Genomic DNA, 19,878 nt, shown 5'->3' with positions numbered 1-19,878 from the left:
TACATTTATTTGACCCTCCTTTGTTCCTTTCCAGTTAATTAATAACCGGGATAGATACCACCATATGATAAGAGTTTCCAGAGATTTTGAGTCACCCTTCTCCTCCTGGTACAGACAGGAGACACCTTTACAAATGGAGACTTATTTTATAAATTTGAATATTCCTTACAACAGGTTGAATTTTACTCTATTTTCAGAGATTCTCTTGTGTGTCTACAATTTTTCAAAAATAAACAATTCAACGTAATCTTTATACCAAAAAAGGCCTTTTTAGAATGGCATTTTTTGCTAACCTTCAAGATGCAGGGAAGACAGAGAGGTGAGTTGTGGTCCTGATAGGAAATTAAAGAAACCTGAGTTCCCTCAGAGAGAAAGAGCTTGGAGAAGGAAGCTAGTAACAACCTTAACAGAGAGGTTGTGAGAGCAAAGAGTTCTGCCGCACACACTAGTTAAGAAAGATTACAAAAGAAACTAAAAGAGGTTATGAAAAATTTGCATAAGAAAGCGACGGACCTGATGGAAATAACAATGCTTACGTTTATGGAAAACACACTTAAGTGTATTATGAAACTAAAGAAATTCAAAGAAAAGCAAGCCAATGAGGAAGTCAACTGCAATCTCCGAGGACATTGCAGACTTCAGTTTCCATCAGACTACCACTCTTAAACTCCTACCCGGCTGGCTTCAAGTCCAAGTCCATAGTAAAGTAGGTAATTCTTGTTATAACAATAATAGAGATGATTCACATGTGATCAGTGGCAGAGGAAGAATTTCCCTGAATGGGCTCAGGTCTAGAATCCTGGTCCTTGTTCTTGGCCACTAAAGAACCTTAACTAATTGCCATCAACCACATCAATTTGCTTGGAATGACTGAACTGTTTCTTTCATGGGTGCGTGTGTGGGTATTTTAAATCTGGGAAAGTTTAACATTTTGTGATGACTGAGTTAAGTTCAGAGAAAATGTGTGAGTATCTGATATTAATATAGAAATGTTTAAGGGATTTGGTATGTTACCATGTTTGATCAAGTGACCTGGTAATTCCATTTAAAATGTATAATAGAGTAATTGATTTTAGGCTTACCACTTTTAAATTGAATATTTAAAATAACTTGGCTAAATTTGTGAACAGCATTAAAATGTTTAAGACAACTTAATATTCATTATCTACACTAATAAAAGAGTAACCTGATAATTGACCGTACCTTTGCAACACCCACCAGCCAATCAGGAGTGAGTATGCAAACTAAACCTACAATGATGGTGGGTTAATTTGCATACATAGGCACCAAGTGGTGGGGGGGCAGAGCAGGGTGGGATGCTTGTGTCCTAGAGAAATATGGTGGGCCTTGGCCTTGGAGGGATGGTGGAGCAGGTGAGTGGGGGTGCCAGACCAAGGTGGGGTGCTGGTTGCTGTTATCATGGTCCCACCTAGTGCTTACACCTGCTGCCAGCCCTGATTGCCTTTCAGGGCTTCTCCACCTCCCCCTGCTCCTGAGGGCGATGCACCCACTGCTGCTGCTAGCCCTAATCACTTTGTGTCATCAGTGGGTGCAAGCGGGGCCAATGGTAGCAGGGAACTGGGCGCCACAGTGTGAGGGGCTGGGCAGGGGCATGGAGGATGGGCAGAGACCTGCCCCTGTGCCCACTGTAGCCTTGAAGTCCACAGTTCCTTTCAGGGTGCATGAATTCATGCACTGGGCCCCTAGTGTTAGTATAATTTACTAGATTTACAAGACCATTTAATTAGCTGGGAAAATATTCCCTGTTAGGCTTAGAATTGAAATGCTTAAAAACAAAACTTAAATATAATAATGCTATAAATGTAATTTAAACCTTTTACAATAATTTAATTAACTCGGATGTTAATGGATTGATTCTTCAAAGAGTTTAGTGTTTTCAATTTTAGTTGAATCTTAACTCAAAGATCCCCTTGAAAGTGATTATGGACACATTTAGGTATAGAAAATAATATATTTTTATAAAAATATAAAATAATAATAATTTATGTATATCAAGTAAACAAAATATGTGTACAATAGTTTATAAATTGACCTTACTTTATTATTTTAAGTAGCTTATATTAATCAACAACATCAAGAAAAATAAACTTCTCTGTATTTAGAGCAAATAAACCATAGCCAGAATTTTGAAGATGCTTTTTCATGAAAGTCAAAGCCTACGGCAGACATATGGTTCTAACAAGTTAGTTTGCCGGTCTCTGGTCTCTAGCCTTTCGCAATAGCCTCTGAAAACCAGATTTCATTGAGGAAATGTCCTAAACACAGTACCCTATTTTGAACTCTGTGCCCTTCCTGTCAATGTGAGAAGCTTCCTTCCCTCCTCAATTTGCTTCTTTCTTCCCACTTGCTATCCTGGGCAGAGCAGATGTGACTCAGAAACCGGTTTCTCAGGCTTGTAACTTTAGATGATGCACAGCGTGGGTCATTACGGGGTAACTAATACATTTGTTTCATTGGGTTGGGCCCTCTAGAAGGCGGTGTTGCTGTCAGTGTCGCTGGAAATGCACTCACAGGTGTGGAAAGACAGGGTTTGCTGCTGACTTGGACTTCTGGGACCTTTCTCTCTGCCGGGAAGCATTTGGATGTTAATCAGGAATATCTACGGAAGATTCCAGAAGCTGTGGGGGTGAAGTAAGCCTGTGAGAGACCAGCATGGGGATCCTATACTCTGAGGTAATCTTTCTGAAAATAAGATTCCAAAAGTGTTAAAAACTGCTCATGTTTTTCGAATGTAACTTCCTGTCCCTTCCTGTTAATCTGTCTGCTTTTCTTCTGTTGAACTTTCTGTGAGTGCATCATGTCCAAACAAAGTCCTCTGTGTTCATCTTTCTGATACTTTAAATATTTTAGGGCAAACTGTTCTTGTAATTTTAAAACGTTAGCTACATATAAGTAAAGAGGAATACAACATACATTTCGTGAATACACACGTTTGTGGGGGTAATTTGGACCTTGCAAAGTGGAGTTTGAGTTGTCCTTTGTGACATCAAACATCCTGAGGAAAAGTGAAAATTGTACCTAACTGGATTTTCTTAAACATACAAAAGATAGTCTGGTTCTCTTATGGAAATGCATATACAGAGTACCACCTTTCAGCTTGGTATTTGAAAGGAAATTCACCTCTAGTAATTGTTAATAAAGACTTTCTCTGTATAGAAGAGAAATCAAAAACAATATATTTTCAAATATACTTTTTTAGTTCTTTTTCACATCTGATGGATAAAAAAAAAATGTTTTTTCCTCTATTGAAAGTAGCGTATTAGAATCAAATTAATTTTTAACTACGTTTCAAAGGCGTGCAAATGAGTAATGCCTCAACAAGTACAAGAGACAAGCTGGCATTATTATTCACTATTTACTCCCTCTAACACATGGACCGGTTAGTCTGCATTTCATTACAGATGCTCGACAGAACCTCATTGGGTGGTTCTTCTAGTATTTAAGGCAGTGTCTCCCCATTTGCAGTTACTTCTAATGCCAGGTGTGTGTGTGTGTGTGTGTGTGTGTGTGTGTGTGTGTGTGTATGTGTATGTGTGTGTGTCTGTGTGTGTTTACTTTTCTATAGTCAATGTGCTTTTTGATTAGTTTATAATTCTAGGTATGTGACTTTGGTCTGGTGAAAATGACAACACTTGTAAACACTCAAGCAACTCTCATGCTTTAGATTGCCTAAATGTCAGCGAGAGAAAATTGTTTCAAGTGCCTCCTCCCACGGAGTGTGTTTCCCTGTCTGTGGTAGTGTCAGAAACCTGCTGTTACAAGAGCTCCTGGTGGCACTGATGTAGGTGACCAGCTTACTACCACAGTGATCTAGGCTAGTGCTTCTCAAATTTTAATGTGCACCGATCACCTTGAGATTTTGTTTCCAATGCACATTCTTATTTTGCAGCTCTGGATGAGGCCCATGGGACATTAGATTATACATATCAGCTCACTGATGCTTTTGTTGGTCCACATACCACACTGTGCATAGCCAGTGGAGAGTTAACTGCAGTCTAGGCCCCGGAAATAATTACATTTAAAAAAAGAACTCTGCATGAGCAGTTCAGTTGTTGGTTGATTGTGTGTTGATTTGGCAAGTGGTTGAGTCAAGGCAAGGCAGGGCAGGACATGTTGAATCGCTTATATAAGTATCAATGAGAATGTGCCCAGAGTAGATTATATGCTTCACTTTTCAGATCTATTGAGGACAAAGCAGCTTGGAATTTACTATGATATTTAAAAACAAATACAACAAACACACACACAAACACAACACACACACACACACACACACACACACACACACACACACAAGACACACACACAGTGAGAGAGAGAAAACCCTAATTTACCTTGATGGTTATAGGTAACTAATCAAAACTCATAATTAATATTGAACCAAAAACAGTCTAGGATAGCACTAAAATAAATGCTGCCATGCATCTCAGTTTAACAAGTGGAAGTGGATTTTAGACTCTCCCAATTAAGGCTGTACACTGTCTACTTTAAAAATGTGAAACATCTGCCAAATGATAACTCAGTCATTTACCCTTTTGGAAAATACTTTTTCCATTTTCAGGATTCCCCTTAATATCAAACTTCCTCCTCCTCCTCCTCCTAATCTTTCTCCTCCTCCTTTCTGTTTTTAGGTAAAAATAGCTATAAATGAGGGTAGGTAAAGGCACTGGCAAAACTAGAGTAGCAGGTTTCAGAGTAAAGGTCTAATCTCCCAGCAGGACAGCTGTGGCGGGATGCTGCTTGTGGAATGGCTGTGTTTGGGTGTGTTAGCTCTGCTGTCTTGTTACTCTTCAGCAGCCCTGAACTCAGGAGATATTCCACTAGTGTGAGAGGTACTCTCACTGAAATCCCACAGCGACTTTTCATTTTGGCTGATGGGTTTAGACATTTCTCATTTTCAGTTGACAGGTTTCACGGTATCCCAAAGCAATGCATTTGAGAGCTACACTGATTCTGCCAAAGGCTCAGAAAATCCTCAGTATCCCAAGGTATCAACTTCTTGATATCTGGAATAACATCATGCTGTTAAATGTCCAGAATTAGAATCTGACTTCGGTGATGGATGAAAAATGCTGACGGGAAATGGGTTCTCCTAGATTGGAAGAAAACTTAGGTTGCTTGTTCCCATTGCATTTGGGGGTTACATGAGAGTAGAGAAAGGAAAATGAACAAGCTTAGCCTCTCCTTCTGGTATTCTGACCCAGAAGGTCAAGGGTGAACCCTCTGTGACACTCTCCCATCCATAACTTTAAATAGGTTGTGAAGCTCTTGAGTAATCTCTCAAATATTTAAACATTACCTACTCATGTGCATGTGCCAGTCTCTCATTCACCCTGTACCAGTCACCCTGCATTTCCTATAAAGAATGTGAACCATTAAATAAGCAAGGCAAGAAACATCCTGTCCTGACCCATCCCCTGCCTCTGTAATTCCCTGACATATTGGCTTTTATTTAAACTTTTTGTAAAGTTCAACTTCCCACTCGGAGTGTGAGAAGCTCTTTGAGATTGGACACACAGACTTATGTTTTTTGTTTTTAAAGCTATAGGGGAGGAAAAATCCTTTTTTGCTTTACTCATCTTAGATCCATTGGCTGGGGCCCTGTTAAATAGACTGACAGCAGAAAACCAAACAGAAGTTTATGAACACCTGCATCAGGCATTCATATGAGATGAGTAACTCATCGTGTGGTTAGAACTTGTGCTCATATAGCCTCTTAACGAAATAATAATTTTTAGTGGCAAGACAAAGGAAACAGACTGAGTTTCTGGGAGTGGCGAGTTATGGGAAGGCAAATATATAGGGGAGCTAATGGAAGATAAGGGCTACTTGGTAAATGTTATTATGTAGATAGCGCCTTCTCTAGGCTAACAAGAATTACTTTTGGCTTCTTTTTAAAGAGGGAAGGGGGGAACACCTTCACAAATTTATGTCCTGCTTTTAGCTAAATGGGAGTAGAGTGGAGAGCTTTTCTTGTATCCACTTCTTCTCAATTGCCTTAGGTTAAAATAATCTTTATGCTGAGAGTTGTATTTTGAATTGAATATTCTACTACCCTTCAGAACCTTGAATTGCTAATAGTGATGATATACATATATGTATATCATATATATGTTATATATATACATATATATGATAATTTTTTAAAATTTTATTTATTTAAAAAATATATTTTATTGATTTTTTACAGAGAAGAAGAGAGAGTTAGAGAATTAGAAACATCGATGAGAGAGAATCATCAATCAGCTGCCTCCTGCACATCCCCTACTGGGGATGTGCCCACAACCAAGGTACATGCCCCTGACCGGAATCGAACCCAGGACCTTTCAGTTCACAGGCTGATGCTCTATCCACTGAGCCAAAAACGGTTTTGGCTGATAATATTTTTTAAACTGAGGTATAATTGACCTAGATTAATTTCAGGAATATGATGTAATATTCAATATGTATATGTTGCAAAATCATCAACACAATATGTCTAGTTAACATCCATCATCATACATAGTTACAATTTTTTTCTTATGCCAAGAACTTTCAAAATCCATCCTCCTATCAGTTTACAAATATACAATTCAGTGTTTTTAATTATAGTCACCATGCTGTACATTACATCCTCAGGACTTATTCATTTTGTAACTAGGAACTTGCACTTTTGACCTCAGATAACCACTAATCTGTTCTCCATATTCATGTGCTCCAGTTCTTTGTTTGTTTGTTTTGTTTTTATATTCCATATATAGGTGAGATCACACAATATTTATCTTTTCCTGTCTGACTTATTGCACTTAGCATAATGCCCTCAATGTCCAGCTATGTTGTCAAATATGGCAAGATTCCCTTCTTTTTATGGCTATTATTCGTGTGTGTGTGTGTGTGTGTGTGTGTGTGTGTGTGAGAGAGAGAGAGAGAGAGAGAGAGAGAGAGAGAGAGAGAGAGAGAGAGAACCACATTTTTTTTATCCATTCATCCACCAATTGGCATTTATACTGCCTGGCTCAGTGGTTGAGCATCAACCTATGAACCTGGAGGTCATGGTTCAATTTCCTGCCAGGACACATACCTGGGTTGTGGGCTCGATCCCCAGTGTGGGGTATGCAGAAAGCAGCTGGTCAATAATTCTCTCTCATCATTGATGTTGCTGTCTCCCTCTCCCTTCCTCTTTGAAATCAATAAAAACATATTTTAAAAAAGATGGAGAGAATGAGGGAGCATCCCAGAGTTTGGCCTAACATCTACAAAACAGGATATGCTTGGAGCTCAGTGAGAGAATCTGGCTTAGAATAATCAATCTTTGCTGTGTAAACTGGACTTTTAAACAGGGTGATTAATTTAAACCCTTATCACACATATTTGTGTTCATACTATTTACAACATGTTGGTAAGTTTACAAACATGTAATGAAGATGTTATATACCTGGCCATGTTCTTTATATGTATTAACACAGTTCATAACACAACCATATAAATTGGTCACTATTATTGTCCTTATTTTACAAATGAAAAAAAAATGAGACAAAAATAGTTTAAGTAGCTTTCCCAGGATTATACAGCTAAAAAGTACACACTGGCTAGAGATCAGGGGCTGGGATATGAGAACTATGTTTGTATATTCAGGAGAATTCTGCTTACATCACTAATGAGCATACTAAGTTCTTTTTCTGCTTGCTCTCTCAACAGGGGTGTCATACTCCAAAAAGGAGTTGGTCTTAACCACTGCCATTCTTCAGTGTTCCTCTCTACTAGGACATACTACTGTTATTTCCCCTTAGTGAAAAGAATGGGGTAAACTAAATCCAAGTTTCAATGAGGTACATTCTACTCCTACTCTGCAAATGTGCTTCAAAGTATGACAAAAACTGGAAAAAAGGAAGGTGTGTAAGAACTTAACTCAAAGAGCTTAGAAATTTGTGCTTAGTAGACTTATAGAATCTTCTGTAGATGCTTGACTCTGTCAGCTGGAGATACAGGCTTTAAAAAGAATGTCTTGAAAAACATATCATAATGATGTATCCTTTTAAACTTTGAGAAGGTCAAATGATATGGTTATTATGAGCAGAGGGATATACCGTCCAACCCCAATGTGCACATGCATACATGAAACACACATAACATACATGTATGTGCACATGCACACATATGCCCTTAATATCAATCTTTGGGAGTGGGTCTATTTTTCAGATGCTACTATAAAAAAAGGAACATAGTTCAAAGAAGAGAGGTATTGTTTTGAAATATACAGTGTCCAGAGGGTGCTATTTAGGTTGAGCAGGGCTCATCGGGAGAGCTGGTAGAGTTGAGGAGAACTCAGGGAAGACAGAATAGAGATGTGACTAATGGGAAAGCTATTGGATTGGAAATCAAGAAAATCTAGAAAATTTAGAAATCAAGAAAATTTAGTTCTAACTGTGCCAGGAAGTCTGTGGGACTTTGAGGAAATCTTTTAACCTCTCTAATTTATAGTTCCAATTGTTCTAACAAGAGAGCTGGGTGAGATCCTATTCTAATAGTTCTCACACAAGAGAGCTGAGTGAGATGTTCAACATGATGCTTATTCTATGATATAGGAAAAGGGAATGCAAGTTAATTGGAAAAAGAATTGCCTCCCTTCACAGTCTTACCAGTTCATTCTCTCTCTACATCCAGCAAATTTTTGGCATTCTATATTCAAAAAGAGCACCTGGACTTCCACCCCAATTGGTGTTTTGAATCTTCCCTTGTATATTATAAGTGATTTTACAAATTATAATGTGGTACTAAGTCACATTTCAAAAAGGAAATAACTCTAATGTATAACAGACCTATACTGCAGGCTCAGCCCACTGTAGCTTCTTAATGTATTTCTACAACCTGGTACTTGAAGCAATTATATATTTTTATGCATCTCATGTAGACACTTTCATTGATTTTCCTAAATATCCTCCATCATGTTTAAAGAGCCTCTTCCATCTTTGTCACAATTTTCTCTTCTAAGTTACTAACCCATTCATTTATGTAAACATAATTGCTATTTACAGAGTTGTCTATGTGTATTTATTTGGGATAAGTACATATTAGCATACTAGTAAAGAATGAAGATGAAACCTCAACCTTTCTGGCAAAAATATCAACAAATGTAAAGTTCTCTCTACTCCAAATCTCTGTTCTTCTTCCCTGGCTTTGGCCTTAGATCCAGAGTTGTCATTCTGTTTAGTAAGGCACATGCATCCATTTTTGTGCTTTAGACTATCACCTCTTCACTCTCTTTGGGAAATTATCTACTCTTTCATAACCACTCCTGCCCAACAGCACTGGGTCCTTATGTTTTGATAATTATTAGTGTGGCTAACATTAACTGAGGGTTTATTGAATCAGATCTGAGTGAAATGCTTCATCTACAAATCACCTTTAAAACTTTCTGCAACCTGATAAAGAAGATGTAACTATTAAATTAATAAGGAAACTGAACATAGAAAGTTTAAGTAAGTTGTCCAAATAACTGTTACATGGGCAAATTGAAATTGGAACTCAGAAATTTGCTTCTAGAGCCTGTACTTATAACCAGTCGACAACACCACTTTGCCCACAAATGTGCAGAATGATGGCCATATTCTGCTACTCCTGTCCACTTGCAAGTTCCCTCTGAGCTTTCACTGCCAAATTTACCACAAATTCCTCTCCAATCACATCCTCTAATTCTTCATAAACCATGTATGCATGCCTTTGTATTCTATCTTCTGCCTTCTCACTATAAAAACTGATCTCTGAATGGTCAGTGCTTTTATGACACTGAACTGCCCCCTAGTGGAGACTGAGAATTTATAACATCATATTAATAGAATCTTTTCAGTGGTTTTTCAATCCATGCAACAATACTTCTATGTCTAGAACAAACATTGAGTCCCTAAAGAACGTTGTAAGATTTGCTATTTTTTGGAGGATGGGTTGGAGCTGAATGTGTGAGGCTAAGAAGTAAGGCCAATTAAAGACCGGTTTGCAATAGATCTGGTGAGAATTATGATCTGAACTGATGCTTTGGCAGTGAGGATGGGCAGGGGGATTCTGATGTGTTTGGAGATGGAATTATCATGGTTATAAGTTTCCAAATTCCAACTGTGGTTTCCTCTACAGTGCAACTTCCTCCAAGTTTTAAGAATTTTAGAGGCCAACAGAATTCATACTATTCCTTCAACCCAAAGGGGCAGCCACCCTTCTCTTTCTCATTCTTAGCATGCCAACCAGCACTTTTCTACTGGATTTTTTTCTCTTTTCCTTTTCTTGCTTTAGTTGTCTCAGTAAGGATTTTGAGGAGCCCAAGTAGAGAAGGCTTTACATGATGTGTCCCGTGGGAATGTGTACCAGTATTGTCAAATCTTTCCATTTTGGGCGGGGGGGGAGGGGGGGGGGCGAGGAGTGGTACAGAAAAACATAGTTCTTTGTGCATTTCTGTTTGCCATGCAATTTAGGAAATCTGTGGTTTAATTATACTTATCTGCTGCTTTTTTTTTTTTTTTTTTTTTTTTTTTTTTTAATCTCTCCTCAGCCTATCTGCCAAGCAGCCTATCAGAACGACTTTGGTCAAGTGTGGCGGTGGGTGAGGGAGGACAGCAAGTACATCAACATTCAGGATGGCTTCAATGGAGACACTCCCCTGATCTGCGCCTGCAGGCGAGGGAACCTGAAAATCGTTTCCTTCCTTTTAAGGAGAAATGCTGACGTGAACCTCAAAAACCAGGTGAGGCCATGACGCAGCAGTGGAGAAAGTAGTGGCCCATGGTACTTACTCTTAGCATAGATGGAAACAGGGAATGTCATTTTCTGATGCTTGTAGCTCCTGACACCAACAATTTCTGTTTTACCTTACTTTAGAGCAGTGGTTCCCAATGTGGGGCACATGCCCCACAGGGGGGCAATTTGATTTTTCAGAGGGGCAATTCGAGAATGAGTTATTAACAGTGAATTTTTTGCATTTCTTGTGATTCGAGGGGCCTCATATGGAGGTATATAAATATATGTTGTGACATATTTATGCATTTTAGTCTATTATATGTTTCAAAACTTTATTGACTATTTTTTCATATTACTTCATATTATTCTTATTTTTAAAAACCATTTCTTAGTGATTTCTTCCTTAGTCCTTCAACTGTCCTTTTGTTCTTTAATTTTCTTTTTCATGGATACCATGTTCTTTGAAAGTTTGTTTAGACCAAATTAATGGCCTTCTAGGCCTCCTCCACAGGAATAGGAGCTCACTTTTTGAATAATAAGAATTACATGTCACAGAGAGGACATCAGGATTTCAGAGATGTTTAGGTGGGGCACGGCCAAAGAAAGGTTGGGAACCACTGCTTTAGAGAGACTGACACATACTGAGGATATTTTATTAGGCTAGAAAGTGAAATAAAATGCAATTATCAGGCATAGTTTGTGGTTAATTAAGTCCTTAGAACTTCTGGAAAGGAAGAGAGTGGTTCGTTCAGATGTCTGGCTAGAGCTCCCTTTCTTTTCTTTCTCCTTCTCTTGTTTTTTCCTTGCCCCTCCTTCTATCCCAGCTCCACCTCCTCACTATTACAGGGGCAATCGGAAAAATTTCCTAGGGATGTGTGTGTGGGGGGTGGTGGGGTGGTATATTGACCTGCTGACCAATATTTCATAGTTTCATTACGTTTCTACTTTCTATGACAATGAACTGATCTTCAGAAGACCCTATAGTTTGTGTATAGAATAGAAGAATGCTAGTGAAAAACTTGCCAAAGACAAATAAGCTCATGAGCCAGAGGTTACTGGAAGATGTAATATTAGCTGACGTGGAATCTTCAGTGAAGGAGCAGAATGTGTACCTAAGGCTGTGAATATCCTTTGAGAGCCTCTTTGGAGGTTTCGGTGTCTGCATTATAGAAAGACAGCCTTTCCAGTCCACTGAGTAAACATAAAAAGTCAGCGCTTGTAATAATTTTGAATGCCCTATATCCACTCATGTATATTCTGTGAGGGAAAACAGCCTGTGAGGCCCCACTTGCCCCTTCTAAGCCAGTTTAAAGATCAGCCATTTGGAGTAATAATGCATTATAGAAAAAGAAGTCATTACTGGACTTGCTTGTTTGTGCTTACTATTTTTTTTAATTTGGTTTCAACGTCATGCCTGTGCTAAATCTAACCGATCTACTGATCTGCATCTTAGTAGAGTATGACATGATCTCCCAGCTGAAGAACCAGGTGTGTGGAGTTCTGAGAGGGAGTGGTGAAGACAGATGTCAATGAGTCACATCCTCTCTCAGGAGATTTACTATTAGGAAACTGAGGGAGGGAGATGTTTGCCAACTCAGGGACAGCTACAGATACAGATACAAATATGGACACAGATACAGATGAATGTTGGCCTGTGAAATTGACCCAGATTAGAAATGAAAGTCAAGTGTTGATGAGGAGGAAAGCTTAAATTATTATCGTTTTACTGGAGCACAATTTAGTAGCACAATATGAAAAGCACTAATACCTTTTTATGCCAGGAATCACATTTTTAGAAACTTATGCTAAAAATAAATTTAGAAATGTTGACAAATCTTTGTTAATGAGGATGGTCAAGTAGCCTTATTTTTATAAAAATCAAAAGTTAAAGACTCAAATGCCCAATGAGTAGGGTTTAGCTAAATAAATTAGAGTAGTTCTATTCGATTAAAAGCCAAACAGCCTTTACAGGTATATGTTTGAAAACATTAAATGGCATGGAGAGATGCATATATTTTAAATGTTCATTGAAAGAAAGTATATTAAATGTTGCAGATGCTGTGTGAACCGACATTAAAAAAAAAATCCATCTACATGCATTTTATAAGATGGGAAGGAAATACAGCAGAAAGTCAACAATTAACTCTGGGTTGTTTGTTAATGGGCGCCTTTGCTTCATTCTATTATTATCTTCTTGCCTCATGTACACAACTTTTACAGAGAACACGCATACTTTAATGTTAGAAAAACCAAAAGTGTTATTTAAGAACAGTGCCTCCCCCAAGTGGAAGTTAACCACTCTTTTTGTCTCTGGCTTTCCCTCTCTTCTCATTGATTTGGTTGATTTTCCAGTCACAACAGCCTGTTCTGCATTGTACTTACGTGGCCATGTTTCTATCCCCCTTTGTTGATTATGAGGCCCGAGGCTTTACATTCCTCACAATCCCTAGAAACGTATGTCTACCACCTGATAAATATTTATGTACTTGAAGAATTAAATTGAGTTATTTCTATTCTTCTAGCACTGCCTATATCCATGTAGAAACAAGAAAAATTGCCATGTGGTTAAGATTTGTTCATTAACAAACCACAAAATGAATAACTGTATATATACTATTGGTGATTAGGATTTCTGTATTGAATTTAGTCTTATGTTTGTATCTGAACGTATTTTCTCCAAACAACTAAAATGAGTATGAAAAATCCATATTTTGATGATTTATAAAATGTACATTTCACCTGTTCTCTTTCTGTGGCTCTCCCCCAGCTTTTTCTTCAGACTGTACTAGGACTCTGTTCTCATCAATGAAAACCTAGGTTTATTCATCAGATATACTCAACAGAATAAAAGTTGCCCCGAATACCATAAGAACGAAAAGCACAAACTAACTTTTGATAGGATAATCTGAAAACAGGAAATTTGAAATGAAATATTTATTCATGAAGAGGTTTTTTTTCTTTTCTTAATTTTTAGAAAGAGAGAACCTGCTTGCATTATGCTGTGAAGAAAAGATTTACCTTCTTTGATTATCTACTCATTATCCTCTTAATGCCTGTCCTGCTCATTGGATATTTCCTCATGGTGAGTACACTTGTGAGAGCAAAGAGTCAGTGAGTAGGAAATCAGTAGCATGCCCCATCAAGGTTTTCTGGGCCAGTGAGAAGTAAAGGAATAGTAACAAAACAAGATCTTGGTTTGTATTCTATAAGTGACATTTCCAACATACATGCGATGCTGTGATTAAAGAATAAAGCAAGAAGGAAGGTAGCCAAATCAATCAATCAATAGTACATAGGCGCATAGGGGGTATTGAGATTAAAATGAAGCCTATTCATTGAAATAATCCAGGCATAAGATGAAGAAAAAGTTTGTAAAAAAAAAAAACACCTCTTGTACTTGCCATTTGTCACAGGTATCCAAGACAAAGCAGAATGAGAATCTTGTCCGAATGCTCCTTGATGCTGGCGTGGACGTTAATGCTGCAGACTGTGTACGTTTGTATTTTTAGTCACTGTGAAATACGATTCAAAATGGTATTTGTAGGTCGTGTACTTATCATATATTAAGTTGCTTGGTTTATTTTCCTTGACACTTTTGCATTTCTTTTTTTTAATTTTTTTTTTTCCACTGCCAGTTAGGTGATCTTGAGGTTGTTTATATACTGCCACTAAATTCGTGGGAATAACATCTTTATTGAATACAGAACATTAAAAAAAAAGCTGCTCCACCATTTGTTAGAAGTTAAGGAAGATGAAGGCTCTGATAACAAAATTCCTCTTTGGTAGTTAAGAGGCTGGCATCATAATGCCTTCATGGAAACCCGGGCTTGCCACTTTTTACCTGTGTGCATTTTGGCATGTTATAAACTTCCTGGTCGTTCTGTTTCCTTCTCTGTAACATGAGCATACAGATAAGTGACAGGGCTGACTCCTGTAAAGCACTTAGCAGTGTGCCTGAGCGTGGTTCGTGCTCAGTGAACATTAGCAGCTGCTGCTGAAGCCAAGATCCCAATCAGGAAAGAGAGTCCCCACCTGCGAGCTAACGAAAACTAAGGGCAAAGGTCAAGGAAAAATCCAAATGATGGTGAGAGCAGTGAGAGCAACAGGAGCAGCCTCAGCTGACTTCCCCCTAATAATAGGTTTTGCTCTCACCTCTTACAACTGCAGCCTTGAACTCATCTTCCTCCCTTACATGATCAGAAGTGTTTCAAAAAACTATTTGTAAGGAGTTTTATTTGCTTATATTGATTGAATGACATTTTTTATTTCTAGTTCTTTACTGAAAAAGCAGGCCAGTCAAAACTGGATTTAAAAATAACCAATATTCTATTTGTGACCCCTAATTTATATTGTACATATCTATATGTACTACTATTCTAGGTTCTGTGATAGATAAAATGTCTTCATCCCTGTTTACATTAATCATTTGCATATTTTTTGGGTTATATTGGTATTATGTTTAAATGGAGGTAGTTCTCATTCTCTCTCTCTCTCTTTATGTGTATGTGTGAGTGTGTGGAGAGAGAGAGAGAGAGAGAGAGAGAGAGAGAGAGAGAGAAAGAGAGAGAGAAAGTTGATGAAATGTATGCTTTTCCTTTTATTTCAAATATAATTTTTTTATTAATTTGGATGGACTACTACTGTGAATCATCATCTTCTTAGATAACTTTGAAATATATTAAGATGATATTAAAATTAAGTAAAAGGTAATTAAAAATGTTTAAAATTTTGGTTGTAAACAAAATTTCTCTCTAGTTATCTATGCCTGTCTCTATCTCTAGATAAGTATATTCCTATGCATGCTCATACATATATGCACATACATGCACATATTTTACCATTTACATTTATAAAAAAATGACCTGTATATTAAGATCCAATTTCCAACTCCAAGTAATTTAGTGTATTATATCTTTTAGACTTTCTTTATTTCACATGGAAAAATTCAGAGCCAGATCTGTGGGATTTTTTTAAAATAAAAAAACATAGAGGATGATATCTGCAAAGTGGCCCATATGGTGACTCTCAGGAAAGAGATGGTCACATGATCACAATGCTGATGGGCCAGACATACAGAAAATATCTCAAGAAATTTTGGGATATTCAGCATTCGCCTTTTATAAGTTGCATTTTTTTTCAGTTTGAACAGAAAATGAGAAAGGTGAGAAAGGAAGATATTGATGGCTTATTGAACATTAATAATGTACATACTGGGGCAGAAAAGACTTTAAAAACAAGACATACCATTGCACATAGATGTGTGCAGACCGTGTGGCTTAGTTGAATACTAGGAAATGAGCAGAACACTTGCTAAGCTTGCTAAGAAGCCTCCTGCTGCGGTCTGTAGAGTCCAATGGGTGAGCTGCATGTCGGTCCTTTGTGTTTCAGTATGGCTGCACTGCATTGTACTACGCCTGCGAAATGAAAAACCAGACTCTTATCCCCCTGCTCCTAGAAGCCCATGCAGACCCCTCGATAAGAAATAAGGTAAGAAACTGGCCCCAGGGCCTGAAGTTCTCCAGCTCATGATCTATCTTGGGCCTTGTATGGAATTAAGTTAATGGCTGCTGATGTAAACAACAAAATTAATCATCCTATTAAACATTAATCATCCTGTTAAGCATTATCCTATTACTGTTAGATCTGAATAACATTTAAAGACTTTGCCAAGCCTGAGAGTCAATCAGTCTAAACTGTTGGCTGGACTCTTAAGAAACAATCTTTTCTTTTCTCTTCAGAATGGTGAGAGTCCCCTGGATATTGCACGAAGATTGAAATTTTCGCAGATTGAATTAATGCTGAGGAAAGCATCATAACGCTTGTGGCCTCAGATGGAGAAGTAGAAACAGCTAAAGGACTGGATTCCGTCTGCATCTTGGACTATTGGTCTGTGGGCCACTCAACTGGATGCAGCCATTTTATGGTGATGATGATGGTTGTTGCCATGGATACTGTTTTTGAAGAGCTCTGTAGTCATGCTTTTGCTCAACTGACTTCACCATGGCCCCAATCCTTCCAGGGGAAACACTAAAGCTGTTGAATTCTCCACTTCGGTCAAAATGTGATGCTTCAAAACCAGTCTCTCCTGAAGTAGATGACTCGTGTTAACTCGGACAGTGATCTCTCTTCTCAGCTGTGTGCTCTGATGGAGGCTGTTCTGTCCATCTCATGCCCCAGGAGACACTGTTCCTCTCAGGCCCCTCTAAGTAGTAGGAGGGGTGGACGTATGTACATTTATATAGAATGGTGTGTGTATGTGTGTGGGTTTAAAGGTTCACATGTGGATGTTCCTTTGGCAAAACAACTTCAGCAAAAACATTTTCAGTTGTAAGTGGTGGCAGTTTTACACCACCGAAATTGGCAAATGCTAAAATCAAGCCTTTTTTTTTTTTTTTTTTTGAGAACACTGCTAAACATTTTGCTATCAGTTTATAAATAAAGGCTATCTTGATTTTGACCAAGACTATGTAACTATCAAGATGTTTAGCCTGGCTGGCATCGCTCAGCGGTTGATCATCTACCTATGAACCAGGAGGTCACTGTTCAATTCCTGGTTAGGGCACATGCCCAGGTTGCTGGCTCAATCCCCAGAAGGGGCATGGAGAAGGCAGCCAATCAATGATTCTCATCATCCATGCTTCTATCTTTCTCTCCCTCTCCCTTTCTCTCTGAAATCAATAAAAATATATTAAAAAAAAAGATGTTTGTTTAAAAAGATCTTTGATTTGCTTGTGAATGTAAGGCAGCTATTAAACTTGCTAGTTCTCTTTATTTTTATTGATAAAATTTAAAATATTACTATAGTTTATCTAGATAAATTGTTTTAAGAAATAGAGCTGTCAATCAGAGAAAGATAAATAGCACATGTCTAATTCCACTCATTTGTGGAATATAATGAACAACATAAACTGATGAACAAAAATAGAACCAGAGTCATAGAAGTATCGAACAGATTGTCCAAGCTATGAGGGAAGGTGAGGGGTAAGGGGGTAAGAGATCAACCAAAGGACTTGTATGCATGCACATGAGCATAACCCATGGACACAGATGGGGGTTGGGGGTGAGGGCATGTGCTGGGGGAAGAAGGTGGCCGGGGAGAGGTCAATGGGGGAAAAAGGAGACTTAGGTAATACTTTAAACAATAAAGAATTTAAATAAAAAAGAAAGAAATAGAGCTATAGGATTAGGTAGTATCTGGATTAGAGATAGAATCCATATGAGAGATAGAATACCAAAATACCTGCCCAAGTCCTTTGTCAATGAGGCAGAGTGAAAAAAATGTATTTTTTAAAATTATTAAATTTTACAAATGAATGATTTATTAAATCATGAATGTCTTTAGACATAAACTAAGTCACGCAGTATGTGGTAACACATATGTCTAAGAATGAAAGATTTGCCATCCTTGAACAGAACAAAGTTCTAATAAATATCAAATCCAGGCATATTTATTGAACTATGTATAGGGCCTTACGGAACATATTGTGTGAGAAAAGCAGTACTGTGTAGATATGGATCCTAAAGCCTTTGCAGGGGTCCTCAAACTTTTTAAAGTGGGGGCCAGATCACGGTCCCTCAGAGAGCTGGAGGGCCGGACTATATGAACTACTAATTCCTACTGTAACACCTCGGCTGCGCTCACTGCCCAAAAAACCTGGCGGGCTGGATCAGACTCCTCTGCGGGCCGCATGTGGCCCGCGGGCCGTAGTTTGAAGACGCCTGCATCTTAATAAATTATTTAAGATCCATTCACACTGTACTGAGTGTGCAGGTGATTCTAGAATATTTTAAAATCGTGAACTTCACACATCAGTTACCTTTGATAGACACACCAGTATACCTTCAATTCAGAAGTTTTCAAAATTGTGCTATGGGGCCCATTCGGTGTGGTTAGCATCAACTTATGAACCAGGAGATCATGATTCAGTTCCTGGTCAGAACACGTGCCGTGCTTGTAGCTAGATCCCCAGTAAGAGGCAGGCAGGAGGCAGCTGATTAATGACTCTCTCTCATCATTGATGTTCTATCTCTCCTTCCTTCCTTTGTGAAATCAATAAAAAAATATTTTTTTTAAATTGAGCTATTGGTTCCAGAGTTTTGCAAAATTGTACTATTACTCATATACCTTATATCTGTCATATTTTACACTGTGTGAGAAGCAAACAATTTCAAAAAGAAATAACCAAATTTTTTTAATGAGCAGGGAAATTGTCTAACAGTAACTTTGTCAAGATCAAAGGACAAAATACATGACAATTTGTTTTATTATGTTGCTGACATTATAACATTTTCTTCCCAGCGTTTCATTTCTGGAGGCAGAACGCTGGGTCATACATTTCTAATCAAAAGGTCTCTGCAACCCTCAAACAAGCTTGTACTAGAATTTAGGCACTAAAACACACATACGTGCTTTATGCACTGCATAATGCATTTATTAAAAAACTCATAAAAATTCTACAAAAGTATGACATGTGAGACTCAACTATACAACTTGGCCCCTTTGAAGATGCTTAAATATATTTTATCCACACTGTACATTGATTTTTGGGTTTGGGATGTATTTATTTATTTATTGTTAAAGCAGCTTGGCTTTCTGAGGTAGTGTTGTGTTTCTATGGCAATAAGATGAAAATGTCTAATTTGTTTTGTGAAAGCCAACAATGATCCAGAGATTTAAGACCTCTCTCTCTCTCATCCCAATTTTTCGGTTTACTTTATTCCCCAAATATGGCTTATAGAAAAATAAGTATATGTTTTAGGGAAGTTTACCTAAATGACAAAGAGAATGTTTTGATAATTTCTAGCTCTCAAATGAAGCCTGCCCTTCAAGATGACAGACTCTATAATATCGCATGAAACCTGTGTTCAGCCAATGAGCAGTTTAATTAACTAAAAAAAAAAAAAAAAAAAAAAAAAAAGTTAATGTCATTTTTAGTATCAAATACAGGAAACCTGAAGGAATATATAGTAGTAAACTTCCTCCCTCCTCCCCCTCTCCTCTTCCCTTCTACTGATAGGAAAGGTTTTCAAGTCCTGAAATACTTAAAATCCTCTGTTCATGGGCCCCAGCCCCATCGTCTACAAGGTTTTTCCTTTGACTTGTCAGTGTCAAATGCTTCACAGACTGAGTCCACACGTTCCCTGGCAAAGGCT

General features: G+C 37.9%; 1 protein-coding gene and 1 long non-coding RNA gene across 4 annotated transcripts; one reads left to right on the top strand and one right to left on the bottom strand.

The window, feature by feature from the left end:
- Positions 1-2,368: 2,368 nt before the first annotated feature.
- Positions 2,369-17,188, top strand: ANKRD22 (ankyrin repeat domain 22). 3 transcript variants are annotated; one of them, XM_036438501.2, is made up of 6 exons: positions 2,372-2,694; positions 10,541-10,732; positions 13,700-13,807; positions 14,139-14,216; positions 16,114-16,212; positions 16,464-17,188. In XM_036438501.2, the coding sequence occupies exons 1-6, from the start codon at positions 2,674-2,676 to the stop codon at positions 16,539-16,541; spliced, it is 576 nt and encodes a 191-aa protein (XP_036294394.1). In that variant the 5' UTR covers positions 2,372-2,673; the 3' UTR covers positions 16,542-17,188. The 3 variants fall into 3 exon arrangements, with proteins under 3 accessions (XP_036294397.1, XP_036294396.1, XP_036294394.1); XM_036438504.2 differs by lacking the exon at positions 13,700-13,807 and having other exon boundaries at positions 2,369-2,694; XM_036438503.2 differs by lacking the exon at positions 16,114-16,212 and having other exon boundaries at positions 2,370-2,694.
- Positions 17,189-18,896: 1,708 nt separating this feature from the next.
- On the bottom strand, positions 18,897-19,874 carry LOC118719268. Its single transcript, XR_004988079.1, has 2 exons — positions 19,585-19,874; positions 18,897-19,548 (listed from the first exon to the last, which is right to left on the bottom strand). It is a non-coding gene; the product is annotated as an uncharacterized LOC118719268 (long non-coding RNA).
- Positions 19,875-19,878: the final 4 nt, after the last annotated feature.

This window comes from Pipistrellus kuhlii, unplaced genomic scaffold (assembly GCF_014108245.1).
Source record: "Pipistrellus kuhlii isolate mPipKuh1 unplaced genomic scaffold, mPipKuh1.p scaffold_m20_p_15, whole genome shotgun sequence".
NCBI lineage: Eukaryota > Metazoa > Chordata > Mammalia > Chiroptera > Vespertilionidae > Pipistrellus > Pipistrellus kuhlii.
The sequence above is the reverse complement of the archived record's forward strand: the minus strand, read 5'-3'. Positions and strand labels throughout refer to the sequence as shown.